Raw genomic sequence first — 20,879 nt, 5'->3', positions numbered from 1 at the left:
CGGAAAACCATTCACAAATCAAATGGGACAAGAATAACTTGCTCCAGGGATCTTAGCCTAGCCTGTGACATAAACAGAACATGCTGGAGAGACAGATATATCTCCCAGTGATTGCTGCTCCTCTGGAATAGGCTCCCACAGCATGTAAAGCAGTGATCCTCAATAACTATTCAAGCACAACCATGACAACTGGATGGGTGATTGTAAATTCACCCCAGTGTTAGCACCTATGTCCCTCATGGACAGGGGTAGTCAGTGCTTATCATAAAATCACTCTGCTAACAATGGCCATCTAACTATACTCAATAAGGGTACTTGGGTTTTTACATGGCTAGGCTTTTAAAGACCCTAGGGCCATTAGCCTAGTAACCTCCTATGAACCTATAAAACTATGAACCTCTGTAGGCATCGCAACATCTTGTCTCCTACATCCAGTGCTGATATCATCCACTATAAGTTGTCTTGCAGCCTTGCAAAAGTCAGACTTGTGCCATGGTGCTTGTGCAAAGTACTGAGCCCTGTAGTCTGTGTATTTAGATAGGTAGGGGTTCTGTTCTTATTGCAATCAACTCAGGTGTATGTGTGTGTCTAGCCAGAACAGCATAAGCGTGTAAGTGTGTATCCTACAGTTACTACTCTAATCCCATGAATTGATGGTATTCTGACACTTGCACATGCCTACACATCCATTTCATGCAGGCCTCCCAACATCTTCTTTCCAGCATATATTGCTGATGTCATCCACTATAAGTTGTCCTGCAGCCTTGTAAAAGTCAGACACGTTTGTGTAAAGTACTGTACTTAGATAGGTATGGGTTCTGTTCTCACTACAGTCAACTGGTGTGTGTGTGTGTTTGTGCACTTTCTTCACATTACAGGGAGCCCTTTACACCAGCATGTGGGACACTGTTATTACCATATTTTCCCCATCAGACACTGGTGATGTCAGCAGCTATGAAGTGTTGTCTGAGACAGTCCAAGTCAGACTTGGACTGTGGTACTTGGCTTAAATACAGAGTTCTGTAGTCTGTGTACTTAGATAGGTAGGGGTTCTGTTCTCACTGCAGTCATCTGTGTGTGTGTGTGTGTGTGTGTGTGTGTGTGTGTGTGTGTGTGTGTGTGTGTGTGTGTATTTGTGTACTTGCCTGACATTAGAGTGAGAGCCTTTTACATCAGCGTTGTTATTACCATATTCTCCTCACCAGACACTTATGATGCCACCAGTATAAAGTGTTGTCTGAGACAGTCCCAGTCATACTTGAGTTGTGCTACTTGCCTTAAATACAGAATTCTGTAGTCTGTGTACTTAGATAGCTAGGGGTTCTATTCTCATTGCAGTCAACTGGTGTGTGTGTGTGTGTGTGTGTGTGTGTGTGTGTGTGTGTGTTTGCGCAGATGCTTGAAATTACAGAGAGCCTTTAACACCAGTATGTGGGACACTGTTATTACCATATTCTCCTCACTAGACACTGCTGATGTCAGCAGCTATATCTGATTTGTGGATGTGCACTCTTCCCACCCAGGCAGGGTCAGAGACTGGCCTGGAGACCAGGTAGACATCACCTCATCCTATACAATATAGATTACTGTGACATGGCTTTCAGTCTATCCACATACATCATGGCATGGTTTGTAGGACCTGTGTTTTCCTGGTGAGAAATTCCTGTGGTCTTTCCAGATGCAGCACATGTCTGGTGAGGTACATAATGCGATGATATGGGCAAGTGCAGCATAGCCAGCTGGAGTTTTGTAACTAATTATACGTCTTTTGAATATCAAACTGATTTATACAAGATGCTTGTGTTACAAATGTATTAGAACTGTACGTCATTTGTATATTAAACTGATTTTGTACAGATGCTTGTGCTGAATATGTATTTGTGAGCTTTGTTTGTGTTGAAATTTATCAACAGTGCAGCCTGCTGAAATGAAGGGAAATGTACATGTATTACTGCAGCTGAATTAAATTTATATGTCTTAATAGAGGATACTGACACAGCAGGGAAAAAGAAAAATAAGGGAAATGTAAATGAGCTATTAAATCATTACAAGGTACCCCACAGTGCTGAATAGGACAAGACACTGGATCTGGGGAAAAGCCTTTGTCCATTAAGTCAGTTAAAAGAGGGGAGGCCCCAGGCATTGCCATAAACATCTGTATGTGTATTGTGTCCGTCACTGCTAAATTCCTTTCTCAGCTTCAAAGGGGAATACTGTGAGAACCTAGAGTGAGGTGACCAGATGAGGTCATTCTGCCAGCCCTCTTGGAAATTGTATTTTAGATATTACAAAGAGAAATTGCAGAGTATTGAGTATTCTGTTTGAGAAGCCTGACTAGAAAGACTCTCACCCACAGCATTTTGCCTTGCAGTAGTAAGTAAATTAACTAGAGAACAGCAATTCTTTTAGATTCAGTCAGGAATATAGTGAAGCTTAGTTTAGATATTGTTTTTCTATATTTGTCTGAGTCTGTCTATCAATGTTCTTTTCAATATTTCCTGTGATCTGAACTCTGTGGTTTACTGTGAATATATATTCAGTATTTGCATGTACATTTATTATTTATTATAAAATATATTTAAACCTTCTATTGTGGCTGGCCCTTGTAGAAAGTATCTAATCTTGGAGAGTGCTTACATTTATTTGGTGACACTTTGTGGGCCACTCCAGAAGGCCTAGCTGGCTTGGTAAACTACTACCATTTGTATTAGCATTAATATTATACAGTATAATTGGATGCACTTTTAAGAGCCTTATAGTAACTGATTGTTGGCAGTGATAACTACCTTATAGTCTGGGAAAAATATGTACAGAAGGTAATCTGTGCCAGCCTTTCCCAGGTGTGTACGTGTGTGTGTGTGTGTGTGTGTGTGTGTGTGTGTGTGTGTGTGTGTGTGTGTGTGTGTGTGTGTGTGTGTGTGAAAATTAAATCTTAAAATGTGTGCATGTCAGCTACTTGGGACAGGGACATGAAGCACTGGGTTTAAATAAAGGATGCTGAAGTTCTTGGCTTGGACACTCTGCTCAAGACCAAACCCTACAGCTGTACCAGTGGGTGTCTTATTGTGGACCTGGAGGGAGACAGATAAAGAGACATCCAGACCCCAGGCTGAGTATGTTCCCTGTGTGCTCTTAAGGGAAATTGCACTTGATGCAGAGAGGTCTGCATCTGGAAATACTGAAGGTATCCATTTGTATTCCAAGTGCACGTCTCTCTCCAGTGTGAGTAGTGAGGATTCAGATTGACAATTACTGGCCTAGCATGAGGGCAACACATATTGGTAGCTAGCAGATATTGGTAGAAGTAGTGGGTATCACACATGCAAGAGAGCATTATACTCTATTAGTGTTCTAATGTGGTTCAAGTACAGTGCTGTAATTTAATCCTCAGACCTGAACACAATGGTGTGACTTATGATGAGCACAACATAGGCTATCAATACCAGTGTAGACACTTTGAGATCAAAGTTTAGATTGCTATCAATATGTGTTCCTAGTACTTGCATCACTGGGTTTCAGCATAGTGAGACTGTTGGCAATGTTATCATTAGTAAAGAATTCCACTTTGCAGAAGGACAAATAATGACACAGTTTTGCATTTATCTGTAGACTGTGTGGCTTTGCCACCACTCATTTCTCCGTGTTAGCCCCTGCTGTAGTTTGTCACCATCATAGGTGGACTCAATGATTGCACCCAGTATGTAAGAATCAGCAAATGCTGTAAGCAAAAGGCTATATACTTTAGCCTGAACTGTCAAGAAATAGATTACAAACAGTAAATGGCCAAGTACAGATCCTTGTGGTATGCCAAAGGTGACAGGTCTACTGGTACAGGTTGATTCACCAACTTTCACTGTATGAGTTTTGTCAGTGAACCAAATGAGTCCCATCTAGTGACACAAGGGTCAATCCCCAGCTTGGTGAGTTTCTCAATGATATCTGCATGGGGGATTGTGCCCAAACCCTAGGCTAGCTCAGGATAGGCAGTATGCACTGTCTTACCTAAACCCAGCCTGTCACACAGAATTAAAATCAATGGGTTGTGACAACATTACAGATAGCCTATTATGTGGCTCAGCACATGCAAACTTTCTGACACAGTTGAATACACACTTCAACACATCCTTTACACAATCTATGTTCCTGTAGAAGGGTGGATATCAACACAGACCCATGTAAGATGGAGGGGGGGGGGGAGCAAATGATGCATGCATGTATAGACACATCCTGATTCTCCTTATCTGTGACGTAGACCAATGTGTCATCATGGACCTTTTCTAAAAGGACACTAGTAATAACCTGGCTGTGTGCAACAGACCTGTGTGAGTTGTTTCATAGTTTCATAGTTTAGTACTAGGCTATCTGCCCTGGGGCATTTGCAAGCCTAGCCCTAGAGATGTGGCTTTTGCCACCCCATGTAGTGGTACTAAGGTGTATAGGATACATTTAGAATACTGTGCCTTTGTCTAGTAGTGACACATCGAAGACCGCCTTACTTATTAAAATTAGTTTACTGTGCCTCTGTTAAGTAGCGACACAGGGGTGACCCCCGGGGTAAACCTACGATCTCCCATCCACTCGTCAAGATTTCTCTTGAAGAGAGTCAGTGAGGGGCTCTGCCTAACATGGACTGGGATTTTGTTCCAGAGTATGGGAAGCCTCTGAGTTATGAATCTGTCCCTCCAGCATGTTCTATTCATGTTTGTACTGAGGTTTAAATCTTTGGCTCTCGTGGTTCTTATGGATTTTGATTTTTTGAGGTGGAACATGTCCATCGATTTCTGGTTGGACATGGCCTTGTACATCAAGCACAGATCACCTTTGAGCAGGCGGGATGCTACTGAATAGAGCTGGAGTTTCTTTAGCCTGGCAGCATATGACATATATCCTCTTGGTGAGGTACTTCTGGGGTCTCTCCAGCAGTTGTAAGTGCCGGGTGAGGTACATACCAAATGGGGCATTGTACTCAATCATGGGCCTGATAAGGGAGGAGTACAGGGGCACGATGACCTCCTTTGAACTGGATATGAACCCCTTCATGATAAGGTGGGCAAGGTAGAAAGTCTTTCTAACCACTTTGGCAACGTGGGTGTCAAATGAGAGGTCACTATCAACTTGGGTCCCCAGGTCTCTGATTACTTTTTCGGTACTCAGTGGGTTACTGTCTATGTGATAATATGTGGGTATTTTGTTTTTCCCAAAGGGGATGACTATACATTTCTTGGCATTCAGTTTAAGGCCGTGATTCCGGCACCAGTTGTCCATTTCGGTGAGGCCTTTCTGTAGGATGTATGTGTCAGCTGGTGTATCGACTATGGCACCCAGTTTGCAGTCATCTGCGAACTTTGTCAGCCACAACCCTCCCATGTTTGCTTTCACATCTGAGAAGTAAATGCCGAACAAGAGGGGTCCCAGGACAGAGCCCTGTGGGACACCACTTGTGACTGGCTTTGAGTCTGACATGGCTCCCGCAATCTTGACTTTATGGGTTCTGTTCTTTAGCCAGTTTGCAACTCATCTTGTGACATATGGATTTACATTTAAGCTGTTTAGCTTATCTATGATCCCGAGTGGGGTATTGTGTCGAAGGCTTTAGCCAAGTCCAGGTAGGCTGTATGGACTGCCTTGCCCTCATCAATGGCTCTAGTGACTGTTTCGAAAAAGTCAACCAGGTTCAAAAGGCAGGCTCTGCCCTTTACAAAGCCGAACTGGGTGGGATCAAGTGTCTGTAGGTCCCCAATGTCGTTGTTTATGAGTTCCATAATAATTCTTTCCATAGCTTTGCAAACCAGGCTGGTCAAGCTTATGGGGCGGTAGTTCCCAGGGTCTGTAGTGGAGCCTCCCTTGTGGAGTGGGACCACTGTTGCTGTACGCCAGTGTCCAGGTACATATCCTGTAGTAAGGCTAAGGTTAAATAACGTTTTTATATGCGGGTTTAGCTCCTCTTGGAGTTCACGTATCAAGCAGCCGGGGATACCATCAGGTCCCATAGATGCTGTGTTTTTTGCTTTGCTGAGGGCGGTTCTCACCTGGACATCAGAGATGACAGGGAGGTTACATTCAGCTGGGATGAGTATTTCTTCTTTTGGAGGTGAGGGAGGGGAGAAATTTGCACTGAACCTGTCTGCCAGAATGTTGGCAATATCTGTGGGTTCAGTACATTTTTTGTCGTTGTGTACTAACTCTGAGCATATCTGAGTGTTTCTGCCCAGGTTTCTAACATAACTGAAGAATGCCTTGTGGTTATCTTTAGTGTCCTTGGCGATTTTTCTCTCAAAGTTGGCCTTGGATATTTTTATGAGAGAATGCAGGTTTCTACTAGTGCTGATCAAAGATGCCTTCCCTTTATGGGATTTTGCTCTGTCTTGCAGTAGCTTCCTTCTTTTGTTATACAATTTGTTTATAGCTGGGGTCCACCAGACAGGATGCTTTCCTTTGGTGGAGAGGGTCTTGGTTTTATTTGGGATTGCACGATCCATGCATTCTTGGAGATGTCCGTAGAAAGCATTTGTGTAGGATTCAGCATTGTGGGATGTGGTTTCCATTGGCCCTGTGGGCTTAAATGATACCATCTCAGTCTTGAGAAGTGTAAAGTCGGCTTTTGAGAAGTTTCTTACTGTAGTCTTTTGTGCTGGGGGTGGAGGTGGTAAATGTATATCCAGGGTGATTAGTTTGTGGTCAGATCTCACCAGTGAGGGCAATACTTCCGGTGTGGAGCATTTTGTCCCCATGTTTGTGATGATCAGGTCTAGTATATTATCCCCCCTTGTGGGAGAGGTGACTAGCTGTTCCATTGCATTTGAGGTTATGAAATCCAGGAACCTTTGGGCTAGGGTGTTAGGGCTGGAATACTGCACCCAGTCTATGTTAGGGTAGTTGAAGTCTTCCAATATGATGGTATTTGGTGAGACATTCATATCTTCCAATGTCTTCAGGAAGGCTGAGTGGGGTTCTTGAGATTGGGAGGGTGGTCTGTAACATGCAACCAGTTGTATAGCAGTTTTGCTTACGGTTAGCTGCACCTGGATGGTCTCCGATGCTTCATGAGTTGCCACTAACCTAGAGGTGTGGGTATCCTTGATGAATATGGACACTCCCTCCTTTGTGGTTCGGCCCGGTTTTGGGGCCGAAAAGCATGATACGAGGTAAAGCCTTGTAGTGCTGGGGTGCTCTCAGGAGCCTTGAACCAGGTCTCGTTACAGCTGAGACATCGATGTTCTCCATACTGAGGAGTGATTCGAGAGCCTGCATCTTGAGATTTAGACTTCTGGCGTTGAGCAGCATTACCCTTAATTTTTTTCCGTTTTTGTTTTCTAAGGAGGTGGGTTCGTCTTTGAGCCTTGTCTAAAAAAGGCACTATGGGGTGGCAAGAGCCTTAGCCAATATCCGAAGCCCAGTGGTGACAGGTGCAAGCTGTCCCTCAAGCAGCTGGCTTGCCCAGCATGTCATCCCAAGCAGACAGACATTGATCCCCTAGAATGACACCAGTAATTGAGCCAATTATTAAAGCTGATCATCTTGTCTTTGTATTGTGGCATCATTCTTGGTGAGGGCAGGATGCTGCTCAGCGTCAGGGTCATACCAGCCTGGGCTACATAATCAGAGAGCTCCTCTGTCTCCTTTCATGTAGTCCAAGGAGAGTCGCCTCAGGTCATTCACGGCATGGACAATGACGGAGTCATATTTGTACGTGCTTTTGAGTGACCTGAGTGTGTGTGTTATATGGCGGATCCTAGCCCCCGATAGGCAGCTTACGCTTACCCTCTCCTTGCTCAGCCTGGTAAGTGGGACGTCAGTGTGTCTGACTATAGAATCACCTATCACTAGTGTATCAGGCATAGTGTTTGGCCTTAAGGGCTGTGATTTATTGACACACCGATTTATTGAAGTATGTGTTGCATGTGTTATGTTTTGAGGTGGTGGATTTTTGGCTGTCTGCTTTGGGAGCCTCTGTTGTTTTGGTAAGTTTTTTAATAGAGCCTCCAAGTATGTTTTTGTGTTATTATGTGCTTGATTTGCAGTTGGGGTAGGTCTATGTGTGACTGGGTTTGTTGTGTGTGTGGTTACCTTCTCCTCCTGTCTGGTCTTGCCAGTCCTGAGTTGAGAGAGTTCAGCCTCCAGTTTGGCTATATAGTTGCATCTCTCACATGTATTTGTGTTTGTTGGGAGGAGGAGAGGGTTGTCTGTGTGCATGAGACAATTATAGCATTGTCTCAAGATTCCCAGATTAACCAGCTGAGCAGGAGAAGATGCAGGCAATCTACCACTCGACATGCTAGAATATTATAAGAGAGTGCTGTGCCTTTAAGGGAAGTGGTTTGGGTGGTAGGTGGATATAGTGCTACTTGAGTTTGAGAGTGCTTGCTTAGAAGAGAAGCTTTGAGAACAAGTGCTATGCTTATAATATAACGAGTAGACTGGTGTTAATGTACATCATGTCTGTTGCATCTGATAGATTTCCTCAAAGAGGTCATTGAAGGCATGCATGATGATAACACTATTATCCTTTTGAACTTGACAAGCCCAATGCATTTGACACAAATTCACACTGAGGTATTCACTCAACACTGTCAAATGTGGCCATAAACACCTATATCACCAAGTGGGGAGACCAGTGTATCACATATGTGGCATCTAAATATGATGAAATATGTGAAGTGACCTAAATCTCAGGGCTGTACATCTGGGCTGTCTGCTAGCCCCTTTCCTCTCCATTAGTTAAGTCACATACATCACAAATGACATACACATCCTGTGTCCAAACAGGTGTCTGAAGGACTACAGATTGTGGGCAATCATTAATACCAACTGTGATAGTAGTATAATGCAGACAGTATCAACACACACCAAAGATTGCTGCCAGAGCTGTGACAACATCTGCAATGACACAAAGACATGGGGGGATTTATTACATCATGAAAACGAACCCAAGTATAATGTAGATATCACACCCTATAATCAGACCAGTTGGTATGTGACCTGTGCCCTGGGGTAGATGGTATATAGAACATCCACCAGCATGTGGCCACAGTGCTGACTACTCCCTTGTATGTAACACAACTATTGAGTATGTGAAGAATATCCACATCACAGGCCATAATACTTCCAAAGCTCACATCCTTCATCACACCAATAACTGAGTACAATGCACCTTCCTTTATGTACATCACTACACATCTTCCACTGATGTGTAACTGAAGTGTGCCATTCTTGCCACAGTCAGCTGTCACACATATTATTGGCCATACCTAGGTTTTCTTTTTGTGGAATAAACATTACTGTCTGATGGTGTGGAACCCCCCTCAGGTTGTTACACCAGATGCATGTGTGATACCTGTTCCAGTGATGCACACAGAACATACATAGTTGTTTGATAATATTAATGTCATGGGTAACATTTATGACAGTGTTGTTTGTGCCAATTAAGAATGCCATGCTCACCAGTCAACTAGCTTGTATTGATCATGTCATATATGGGTATAGCAGTGTCCCTCCTAATATCTCCAGCAAACATTATAGTGCCGGGACAGTGTGTGTGATTACCTTCATAGAGAGCAGACATGTCATAATAGTTGTACAAGTGTGTTTGTGCAGTACCATCTCTTATTTCTCTAAATCACATATGTTATGTCAGAGACATAGGATTATTGGTGGTAGTATTCTGATATTGTCCATAATTGTGCATGCTGCTTTTAATGTGGCCATGAGGTTTTACCTGGGTCCCACTTGCTGGTGACCACTGCTGAGATTACATTTATATTCAGGCAAATCAGTTTGCACAGCTTTACAATATGTACCCTACTCCAGTTGTATATCACATCTCTTATAGATGACCTCTGCATTGTTCATGTAAAGATGCTTATCTCACACAGACATATTCTCCATTGCGATGTCACCTTGTGTGACAGTCACATATTACACATTTTCACTGTGCAATCCATACTGTACCATATTGATATGTGATTGGTGTTCCTGCTATAACTGTCTTCCATTGACATGCCTGCATCTGCTGTACATTAGGTTGTTTCACCTGTCCTCTTTCCCTGTGTTCATTCCTACAGTTCATGTATGTGCCCCTATTTAATACACGCACTTCCCCTGAGTGTTTATTTTACATTGCAGTCCATGTAACCTTACAGATCATTTACACAACTTCGGTACAGAATGCCAGGAATGGGATTTCACAATACTCTGGACTGTATACATGGTCCTGTACTGTGTTTGGATCATATATTTAACTATTATAACTTTCAATTGTCCAGATTTTCACAGAATGTCAAGATTTTTCCTTATATCTTTTGGTCTGTTCCTTATAAAATTTGTGGTTTTCTGCCGTATCAGTGGGATGATCTCAGGACTGATGTTACTAAATAATTACATACTTTTGAGTTTCAGACTTCACTCCAATTCCTTAAGAAAATGTATCTTAACATAAATTTTGTTATTCGAGCACATGTTTAAGTTTTAAAAAAGCAAATATGTAAAATCTGTCTCTATTTCTGGGTCATTGTCCCGCATTATTTTGGACTTTGTCCAAATTTTTTGTACTAAGAAGTTGAGAGGTATGAGAATATATATTTATTTATTTTTTTTATTTATTTAAGATTTGTTACCCAGGAAAGTCCGACTTGGAATGAAGCCAATTTTCAGTGGAGGCCTGGGGAGAAGCGTTCCAGACGCAAGTCTTTATGACGTGGGAGGAAACCGAAGCACCTGGAGGAAACTCACATTAATGCAGGGACGGCATGCAGACTCTGCACAGCAGGCACCCCAGCCGAGAATTGAACTGGAGAACTTGTTGCTGTGAGGTGATAATGCTACCGCTGCACCACTGCTCCATCCATAAGCTATCGTGATCTTTGTGGCATTCCACGCAAACATGTTAACAGACTATGCTTTGATGTACACAGGTTTGCTATCCGTGTTGCTTTAAATGGCTTCCTGGCTGGCAACACTGTTGCAACAGCCTGCTAAAAAACTGTGCTTATTTATGTTTAAACGTGGTGTGTGACATGAATATGTAGTTAGCGCACACACATGCAAACTCCGTGTGGACTTTGCATACTGAATCTTAGGGTCACACTATATTTTTCCTCTCTCCTTTTATCTAGTTTCTTCAGAAGTAGTTGCCTCTGAATGTTTTTTAGAGAGTCAGTACAAAAATACTTATTTGACCCACATCTTGTGACATTCTTTAAAAACACCTTTGTTTTAGCCTGTATGGCCACAATCTATGCAAAACAATTTTCACTTTGTGCCTTCACACACCCAATTTCCTTACAAGAAAAACATGTGTCTGGTAGTTGTGGGTGACATTGCAAATGTGTGTTGTTACACATATATTTTTCATCAATATTCTCCTCCTCCTCCAACTAAATACTGACAATCACTTTCCACATGTTTCAGCATTCTGGCAGCCCTCAGGGTATCCCTTTCAATGCCTACCCCTTTGGCCTCATGGTAGCTTTCATGAATTAAAAATTTTGCAATACCATTCTAGACATGGCCAGCCCTGGCTACAACACAGGCTGCTTGGTGACCTTACATGCCATGGACTCTCTGCTGTATTTCTATGGTCGTCCATTCCCTATTGGGTTTCACTATCACAGTGGATAAAGCACTATCCCTAGACTGAGTATGGGAGAACCAGCCATGGCTGCTCACTTGCATCATCCCTGGCCATCTCCTGGGTCACTCAGGGTTATCTGGGCCACAGTTAAAGCTCCATCCCTCTAAATCACAGATTTGTGTTACACACATAAATTTGATTATCTGTTTTAATTAACTATGATCTACAGATCTCTCTATTTCTTCTTCCCAGTCTCAAGCGCAGAAACATAGTCTCTTCTTAATTCTCACTACGGGTGATTTTACAGTGTTTATTGAGCAAGAAGCTCACCTTCCCAGAAAACATATTTTTGACTATATTTGTATCCTCTATTTTTATTCATATGTGAATCACTGATGTAAATGTTTTTTCCAGGTTACTATGTTTTCTCTGGCCAGATTCTTGTAGAACCAACAAAAAGACATTTTTGTTTGAAAGTGCCCTTTTGCATATATCTACTGAACTTGTAATCCTGATGGATTTAGTGGTAGAGTTACAAAAGAGTAACAATCCATATGGTACCAGTCACCTATATACCTAATACTGCTCTTCTTGCATTATTACAGCTCTCCTCAAAGTTTGTGTGGTATTACACTTTACTTAGCTTTTCTGCCCTTGCTTCATAGGAATCCCCAGTAGTGTGCTCGCATTCCCCTCAGCAAAAGTTTTATTCTGTGTCTTGGCCAACCTCCAATAAACCAAAGGCTGTCTGGTTGCCCTGCACTATGAGACCCTGCATCAGTGGAACACTAAAATGCTTTCAGCTACAGCTACACTAGTGTATATTAGAGCTGTATTTAATCTGTCCTCTAAACTAAATACATTTTGCTATAGCCTTTTACTGTAAGTGTGTACACTACTGGTCTCCCCCCCATTTTTTCTCTTCCTATTGTACTGCTAGGTCAATTACTTAAAACTACTTTCTTTTTCTTGAAAAAGGTTTACCTATGTACCTGCAGCCAATACTTCAATTGTTTTTCTCTGTAGAAGTGGTGGTCCTTTTCACCACACTGTACTAGATTAGTAGCACAAGATTTGTAGTTATTAGGAAGATACTGTACTACACTGACCTGGAATTGACTGAGCTTGGTTTTCCTGATTGTTTTCTTAGAAGCTGGCCTGGTCCAGTTTTTAGGGCTCACAATCTTATAGTACTTTGTGTCTATCCCCTTTCCCACCTTGAACCTTCACGCCTCCCTCCCACTCCTGCTTAATTACAGAGGAATCAAAAAACCTGATGTAGCAAAGCACCATCCTTTGATTTAGCTTTCCTGCCCTTGCTTCATAGGAATCCCCAGTAGTGTGCTTGCATATATCATATTTTTTCCCACCTGCTGTCATATTTAATATTATACACTTGCCTTCTTGAGTATAGTTTATTTCTTTCTTCCCAACTTCTACCATACTTAAAATTATACACTTGCCTTCTTCACCACATTAAAACAGATACCATCTGTCTAGGTGCATTTTTGCTCTTCTTCCTACCTGTGTAGATATAGTTTTTTGCTGGATTCGTGGGGTGTTAGGGCTTCCGCGGTCTGGTGCAAAACCGCTCCGTTCTCCCTCCACTTCGCTCTGGGCTCATTCTGTTCCCCTACCCTACCCCCATTCCCACGCACCCTCTCTTTCATTACATTTATACTTCCCTAACCCTTCCCATTCATTATCTCACCAATACCCTTCCATTTACTCAAAAACACACCCCCTAGAAACTCCTCCCACATACTCACACTTATCTTCCTTAAGATGGCTTACAACACTAATACACTGCAACACATACAATTCCTTTTATTCATTCTAACCTGCATTGCCCTTCTAAGCCTACTATTCTATACCACCTCTATATACACCACCTTAAGCCCACCTCCACAGTCATCCAGCACCCACACCCTACCAGTAACAGATAACAATAATAGTTACTCTGACATCTCTCCTTCCTTAATCTCAGCTCATACTACTAATCTCACCCAAACAAAACTTCTCTATATCAAATCCAAACTTAAACTCTGCCGCTCACAATACCCCATACCCCTCTCTAAGAACAGTCATGCCCATACTACAATTCACCTTCTCTTAGCACTTACTAAATGTGGGGACATCCACCCCAACCACAGCCTAAACCGTCCACAAAAATCTAACACAAACCCAAAACAACACCAATTACACTTTACAGCAATAAATATTCATAGCATCTGTAATACAATTTCCGAATTTCATACCTGGATAACTACCCACACCCCAACTATTGTCGCAGTAACTGAAACATGGCTAAAGCCACATATTTCAGTTACTGAAATTCTCCACAACATAATTCATTCTAATAGGCTCAACAGAAAGGGCGGCGGTGTTTCATTAATATATAAAAACTCCCTAAATCTCACATTTTACCCCAAATCAGTCCCTACCAAAACTTAGAATTTCTCCTAACAACTCTTCAAATAAACAACAATAAAAACCTAACTATCGTAGTAGTCTATATCCCCCAGGCCAGAACATTCCCATTTTAGAGGAATTTCTATCATGGATAAACCTAAACATATCAAATGAAAATGATTCTTCCCTATTCCAGTGGGTTTATTGGCATCGGTGGTGCACTCCTGCTGCTGTTCTGAACATTTTTAAATGTTTTTATGAATAACTCTGCAAAGAGGCGGTCATATCATCAGACTACCTAGCTGAGCACTGCTGTAGAGTTTGCTGAACCATCCGTCCCTTGCTCAGCTGCCTAGACAAGACTGCATAAGCTAGCCCTTACTAGTGTATGTGTCCATTTGCTTATTGTCAAATTATTTAAGCCTATCTCCTCAGCTCATAGCACACCACCGACCCTTATACCCACCTCCCTGAATCTGCTACTTCTGCCCTCATAGCTACTCTTCCTGCTTCCCCCTGCACTCACCCCACTCTGCTGCTTCATTCTATGATTTCCTTCTCCCCACTTTCTTTCTGTCTCTTCTCTCTGTGCGCTTTTACTTACCTCATGTCTCTGCACTTCTCTAACTTTACACTCATATATCTTGGACACACCCTCTCTCTGCTTTCCTGATTGTTTTTCTAAGGAAACTTCAGCCTGCTGCGACCTGGTTCAAACAGCCAGTTACATTCTCTCCTTTTCTATACACTCTGATACTCTGCTCACATTTGCACTCTTGGTCACTCTTCCCAGCATGCCTTGTGACATCTAAATCCCTAGAACGGTGTCTAGCACTATTTTTCCCATTCCTCCATATTCCAGTAGTTTTATTGGCATCAGTGGTACGCTCCTGCTCCTGTTTTGAACATTTATAAATGTTTTTGTGAATAACTCTGCAAAGAGGTAATTGAGACTCTTGAATGCATTGCAATGTACATTAGCTCCTTGTCGATAGCTGTTTTATCACATATTATAATGTTTTTGTGGCTTACTACATAACAAATGATTACTGAGCCTAGGAATGTTCTGTGTTCTACTTCAGCTCAACTTACCGTCAGCTACTTACTAGGAACTGGTCCTACAGTGGTTAGTCAAGCTTTTATTGCATGGTGCTCTACTGTGATGTTATAAACTAAGGTACACTCTTAATGCATAGAAACTTGCTTTCTGCCTACCTCACTATTCTGTGTTCACCACAGCATTCAGCAATACTGGTCACAGCTTATTAGCTCCCACCGAGGCTCAGCATATTTTATTTTATTAGCCTGGGTGCCATTCTTCTGGCATAAAAGCCGTACATGCTACTCACTATAATGCTCACACATTCTGTGTATTACTTTAACAACTAAAAGGACTGGCTACTGTATTCATTCACTACAAACACCTTACAGAGCTAGCTCTATGTAAGACCTTTACAGACGCGTTGAATATGTTGCATTTTATAACCACTGTTGCCAATTCGTAGAGTAGCACTGTAACAATTGTGATATTTTGCTACTAGGCCCTTTATGTTGATGCGACAGGCAGTTTGTAATATATATACAGTATCTTGGCTCCATGTTGTTATTGCATATTTATGTAAATGTTGTAACTGCACAGGCTATCAGTAAAGTATGCTGGTTTTTCTGCTTGGGTTAGCTGTGTAAACATAATATTGTTATTGAGCAGAATACCTACATTGGTATTCTTGTATTTTTACATTCTTGTATAAGGTGTTTTTTTTCAACTGTGTTTACTTGTTTATTGGATGAAACTTTTGTTTCCATTGTTAACATTATATTTCCTAATTCCTGTATCATTGTTAACTGTGCTGATTGCAGATTTCTACTGCCTTGGCATGCTCTCTCCCCTCTCTTTGACCACTCACCACATATCCTAATCCTGTTCCTATCTCTGCTAAGCTGTTGTACTGCTTTAGTGTTTGCACACTCCCTCTTTATAACTCCTGTCTGTGGTCCCAGTATTGCAATATCATTAATTATTTTTGTAACCAGTATACCTCACACCATTTTCTGTTTCTTCTTTTTTCCAGGCTGTTACATTATCAGACAACTTAGCTGAACACTGCTGTAGAGTTTGCTGAACCATCAGTCCCTCCCTCAGCTGCTTAGACAAGACTGTATAAGTTAGCCCTTACTAGTGTATGTGTCCATTTGCTTATTGTCAAGCTATTTAAGCCTATCTCCTCAGCTCAAAATGCATATGGACTCTGATACCCACCTCCCTGTCTGTGCTACTTCTGCCCTTATAGCTACTCTCCTTGCCTCCACCTGCACTCACCCCACACCACTGCTTCGCAATGTGATTTCCTTCTCCCCACTTTCATTCTGTCTCTTTCCTCTGTGAACTTTTACTTACCTCATGTCTCTGCACTTCTCTGACTTTACACTCGTGTATCTTGGACACACCGTCTCTCTGCTTTCCTGGTTGCTTTTCTAAGGAAACTTCAGCCTGCTGCAACCTGGTTCTTCCCACTCTGTTTGCCCTCGCTGCACTCGAGATTACTTCACTCCCATATCCTGCCCCCATTCCCACCCACCCCCACATCAATTACATTTATACTTTATACACTCCACCCACTCTGTAACAGCCAATCACAACACACTCACCACCCAGTACAATCCAGTAACTACCAACCACCCGTACTTCCATCACCAATCACAGCCTAGTACCCAACCAATAGAAATTTGCTGCTCTCCCACCCAACTCCATAACTCCTCTTTCTCTCCTGTTAATCCCACCTCAGTATAACACCCCCTATTAGCGCCCAGCTCTGATACCCCTACATACTCCATTTCACATATATCTTACCAGATATCACTCCTTCTCCTCACCTAAATTCAGGATGCCAAAGTATCCTTTTGATCCTTTTCTCCTGCATAGACTACACTTACAGCTAACAGCCCTTCTCATTCCCACTACCCTTCTGCTTATACTACTGTACTATCTCATCACATATAATTACCAAGTACCAGCCACCTACTCCCTCCCATGGCAAACATCTATATTTTCCCACCAAGAAAAAACAATCCACTATACCATTACATCAACTCTCTTCCACATCAACTATCTAGACCCCCATGCTTACAAAATTAAACCCAATGTATTCCAAGCCTGTCAAAAGTACACCAAACTTCATTTCAGGTTCACCAAACTCCTCTCCTACCTTTTTAAATAACTAAATTGCTCCGGAGACATCCATCCTAACCCTGGTCCCACACCCCTACCTAATACCATCAACAGCCATAACACGTTGAGTTGTAACATACTGCATAACAGAAACAAAAACTCCCTTCTCCTCCTTAATATGAATGTTAGGAGTATTGGAAAAAAGGTTCATGAACTGCACACCTTACTATCCCTCTATTTTCCTGATATAGAAATATTAACAGAGATCTGGCTAAAACCCAACATAAACAGCAATGAAATATTACCACCAGGTTATAATATCCTTTGCAAGGACAGGAAATCCAAAAGGGGCAGAGGTGTAGCAATCTTATTCAAGGACCATCATTTACTAGACTGTCTTGAACCTCTTATTGAACACATGACACGGTTTTTGCCCCTACCACAACACCACCACAGCCCTAATAGCCTTCATAAATACTGTTAACCACTTCAAAAACCATGGATTCTATGTATCTGCCATATTTTTGCATCTAGCCAAGGCCTTTGATATGTTAAATCACATTAAACTACTCAACCTGCTTTCCTACTTCAACTTTTGTAGCTCTTCTATCACTTGGTTTCAAAGCTATCTGTCTGGACATCAGCAAGCTGTATGGTGGCAAAACAACTCCTCTTCTCTTCTCTTCTCTTCTCTTTTCCCTGTGTCTCTAGGGGTCCCTCAAGGCTCCATCCTAGGACCTTTACTCTTCTCCTTATTCATCAACCATTTCCACACCGCCACTCTTCATGCCTCTGTTATACAATATGTAGATGACTCTAAATTAATATGTGCATCCCCTCATTACAACACCTCAACACCATAACCCAGGAATCTTTCCTAGCTGTAGAAGCATGGCTCACCAACTCCCAACTGATTCTCAACCCCAGTAAAACAAACCTCCTTGTCTTCCACCCTACACGATCTCCCTTATTTCTTGCTTCCTTTACCATTGAATCCAGGAACAAAACTGGTATCACCCCAATAACCCACACCAAACTAATAGGCATTGAAATTGATAACAACTTGAGATTCGATATCCACATGGCTCAAACTATTAAAAAGGTTCATAAGAAGCTAGGACTACTTTACAAGAACAAACAATTCTTAACCAGAACCATAAAACCTACTATTGCCCGCACTCACCTCCTGTCAGTGCTCCTATACACCTCCCGAATCCTGACCAACCTTTGAAAAACTGATCTAACCAAGCTTGAATCCTGTTACAATAAAATTGCCAAATTTGCCACTGATGCCACTCACAGGTCTCATCTCTGCACATCTCTAAAACAGCTACATTGGTTGGAACTCCCCCAGCTTTTGTGCTATAAATAATTAACATTTTCCCACAAAATCTTCCAACAGCCTGATGCTACCCCTGCACTCCAAAATCTCCTACAGCCATACTCCACTTCCAGAATCCTCTGTTCCAGCAGTAAACATCTCTTGATTACCACTAAAGCCAATAACACAGCTGGTGAATCTCTCTTCTCAAATGTCATCCCTAGAATCTGGAATAATGTGCCATTCCCCATTATCTCCAGCTTCTCCACAACACAATTTAAAAAACTACTAGCATCACATTTGAACAACACCTGGCTATGCTCCTGTAACTCACCTGACTAATACTAACCTCTGTGTAGGCTATCATGTACTGATCATAGGGTTCTATCATAATTCTCTTCCTAACCCATATACAATGCAACTCACTAAATCCTAATTTATTGTTGATCTACATTTTATGTTGTTGATACCATTGATAAACTATATTTCTCATCTCTGTGTTTCTACTATTGTTCACTCACTGTATGTATTGTTTTTAAATTTTTCTCAACTTCTACAATGCTAATGTTTTTATATTTTATTTTGTACTGGAGCTTTTCTCTCTGGGCCTCTGCTGAAAAAGGACCTGTGTCCAGTCGGACTTTCCCGGTAACTAAATGTAAAATAAAATAAATAAATAAATAAATAAATAAATATAATCCTAGGAGATAAAAATATTAACTGGCAAAATCTTATCTCTAACTCCCCAGCCAATAGCATAAATTTACACAGCTTTATTTAGCTAATCAAAACTTCCACCCATGGCCTATCTACAGGATCAAAATCTATCTTAGATTGGATATCAGTTACCCACCCCCACAATTACTCAAATTCTGACACCCTACCCAACATAGTAAGTGACCACCTCCCAGCATACACCTACAGGACTTACCCTCATATAGTCAATACACATTCATATAAAACATCCAGAAATCTCACCCACTTTGACCAAAATAAATTCTCAAGCATTCTAAAAACTCATAACTGGCTCCCAATAAAAAAACTTTTCCCCTAGATGAGGCAATTAATTACTTTAATAAACTCTTCTTGGATATTCTTAATAGCTTAGCCGCCATACGTATCAAGTAAACAAAAGTGAATCATGCCCCATGGCTAACAAAACTGACCAAACAATGCATCCTTCATAGAGACAAGGCATGGAAAACTTGGCAAAAAGATAGAACACAACAAAATGAAATTCATTTTGAACAACTAAGAAATAGACCCAAGAAGCTAGTAATACAAGATAAAAAAAAATATTTCTCCTCTAAGATAACAACCTTACAAAATAATCCAAAGAAATTTTGGAAGTCAGTCTCCACCCTTCTCAAACCTGGAACTCTACAGAATCCTTCTCCTGCACCTGATAAGACCCATAATCAAATTTCCCATGACTTTAATACCAATTTTATTACCACCATCCAACAATTAACCAAAGACTCCTCAACAAGCCCAAACCAATATTCCCAGAATGCTAATAATATCATAGAAAATGGCAATGCACCACTCATTCCTGGCAAAAATTCCAATCCTTACGCAACTCACTCTTTTTCTATTCAACCAGTACCCACATCTGTCATATGTAAATTATTAAAAAAACTCAAACCATGCTCTCTTTCTGCAGACAACCTTCCCCCAGAATATTTACAACTAGCAGCAAATGCAATTGCATATCCAGTTAGTATTCTTATAAACTGCTGTATCGCAGAAGGATACTTTCCACATCTATGGAAAAAAATTATTATTACTCCAGTACATAAAGGTGGAAGCTCTCACGACCTCTCAAACTATCGCCCCATCTCTATACTTTCCCCACTTTCCAAAATCCTTGAGAAGTGTGTGCACACACAATTACTCAAGTACCTCATTGATAATAATCTTCTGTCTCCAACTCAACATGGCTTCCGCCCAGAGCACAGCACTATTACAGCCCTGCTCTCATTCACCGATACTGTCAACAAAGCCTTAGATACAAATCACCCCACTTCAGTAATCCCACTGGATCTATCTAATGCTTTTGACACAGTATCAAATACTAAACTTCTGATTCAATTAACAAAACTTGGCTGTGCCCCTGAATCCCTCAACTGGTTTACATCATACCTAAACAATAGACAACAATCTGCAAAGTGGCATAATCTGATTATCTGTCAAACAACATAGGAGTCCCACAGGTTTCCATTCTGGGACCATTACTCTTCAACATCTCTATTAATACCTCCACAAAATCTCTCAACTAGGTAAAATTATCCAATATGCCGACAATTTGACAATAATCTCTACTTCAAACAATTTCTCTGACCTCCTCACAGTTACTCAAAATGCCTTTACAGAGATTGAATCATGGCTAAACAATTCACAACTGCTAC

General features: G+C 41.4%; 1 protein-coding gene across 1 annotated transcript in view; it reads right to left on the bottom strand.

The window, feature by feature from the left end:
- LOC122795033 (spermidine synthase-like) overlaps nt 1–16,550 on the bottom strand; it is a 116,773-nt gene extending 100,223 nt beyond the window's left edge. The window contains exon 1 of the mRNA XM_044063614.1: nt 16,380–16,550. Within this exon, the coding sequence (XP_043919549.1) occupies nt 16,380–16,550 (171 nt within the window). The remainder of the gene's footprint in view (nt 1–16,379) is intronic.
- Nucleotides 16,551–20,879: the final 4,329 nt, after the last annotated feature.

This window comes from Protopterus annectens, chromosome 2.part1, assembly GCF_019279795.1.
Source record: "Protopterus annectens isolate FY-2018-M chromosome 2.part1, PAN1.0, whole genome shotgun sequence".
Lineage (NCBI taxonomy): Eukaryota > Metazoa > Chordata > Ceratodontiformes > Protopteridae > Protopterus > Protopterus annectens.
This window is presented reverse-complemented; position numbering and strand designations above follow the sequence as displayed.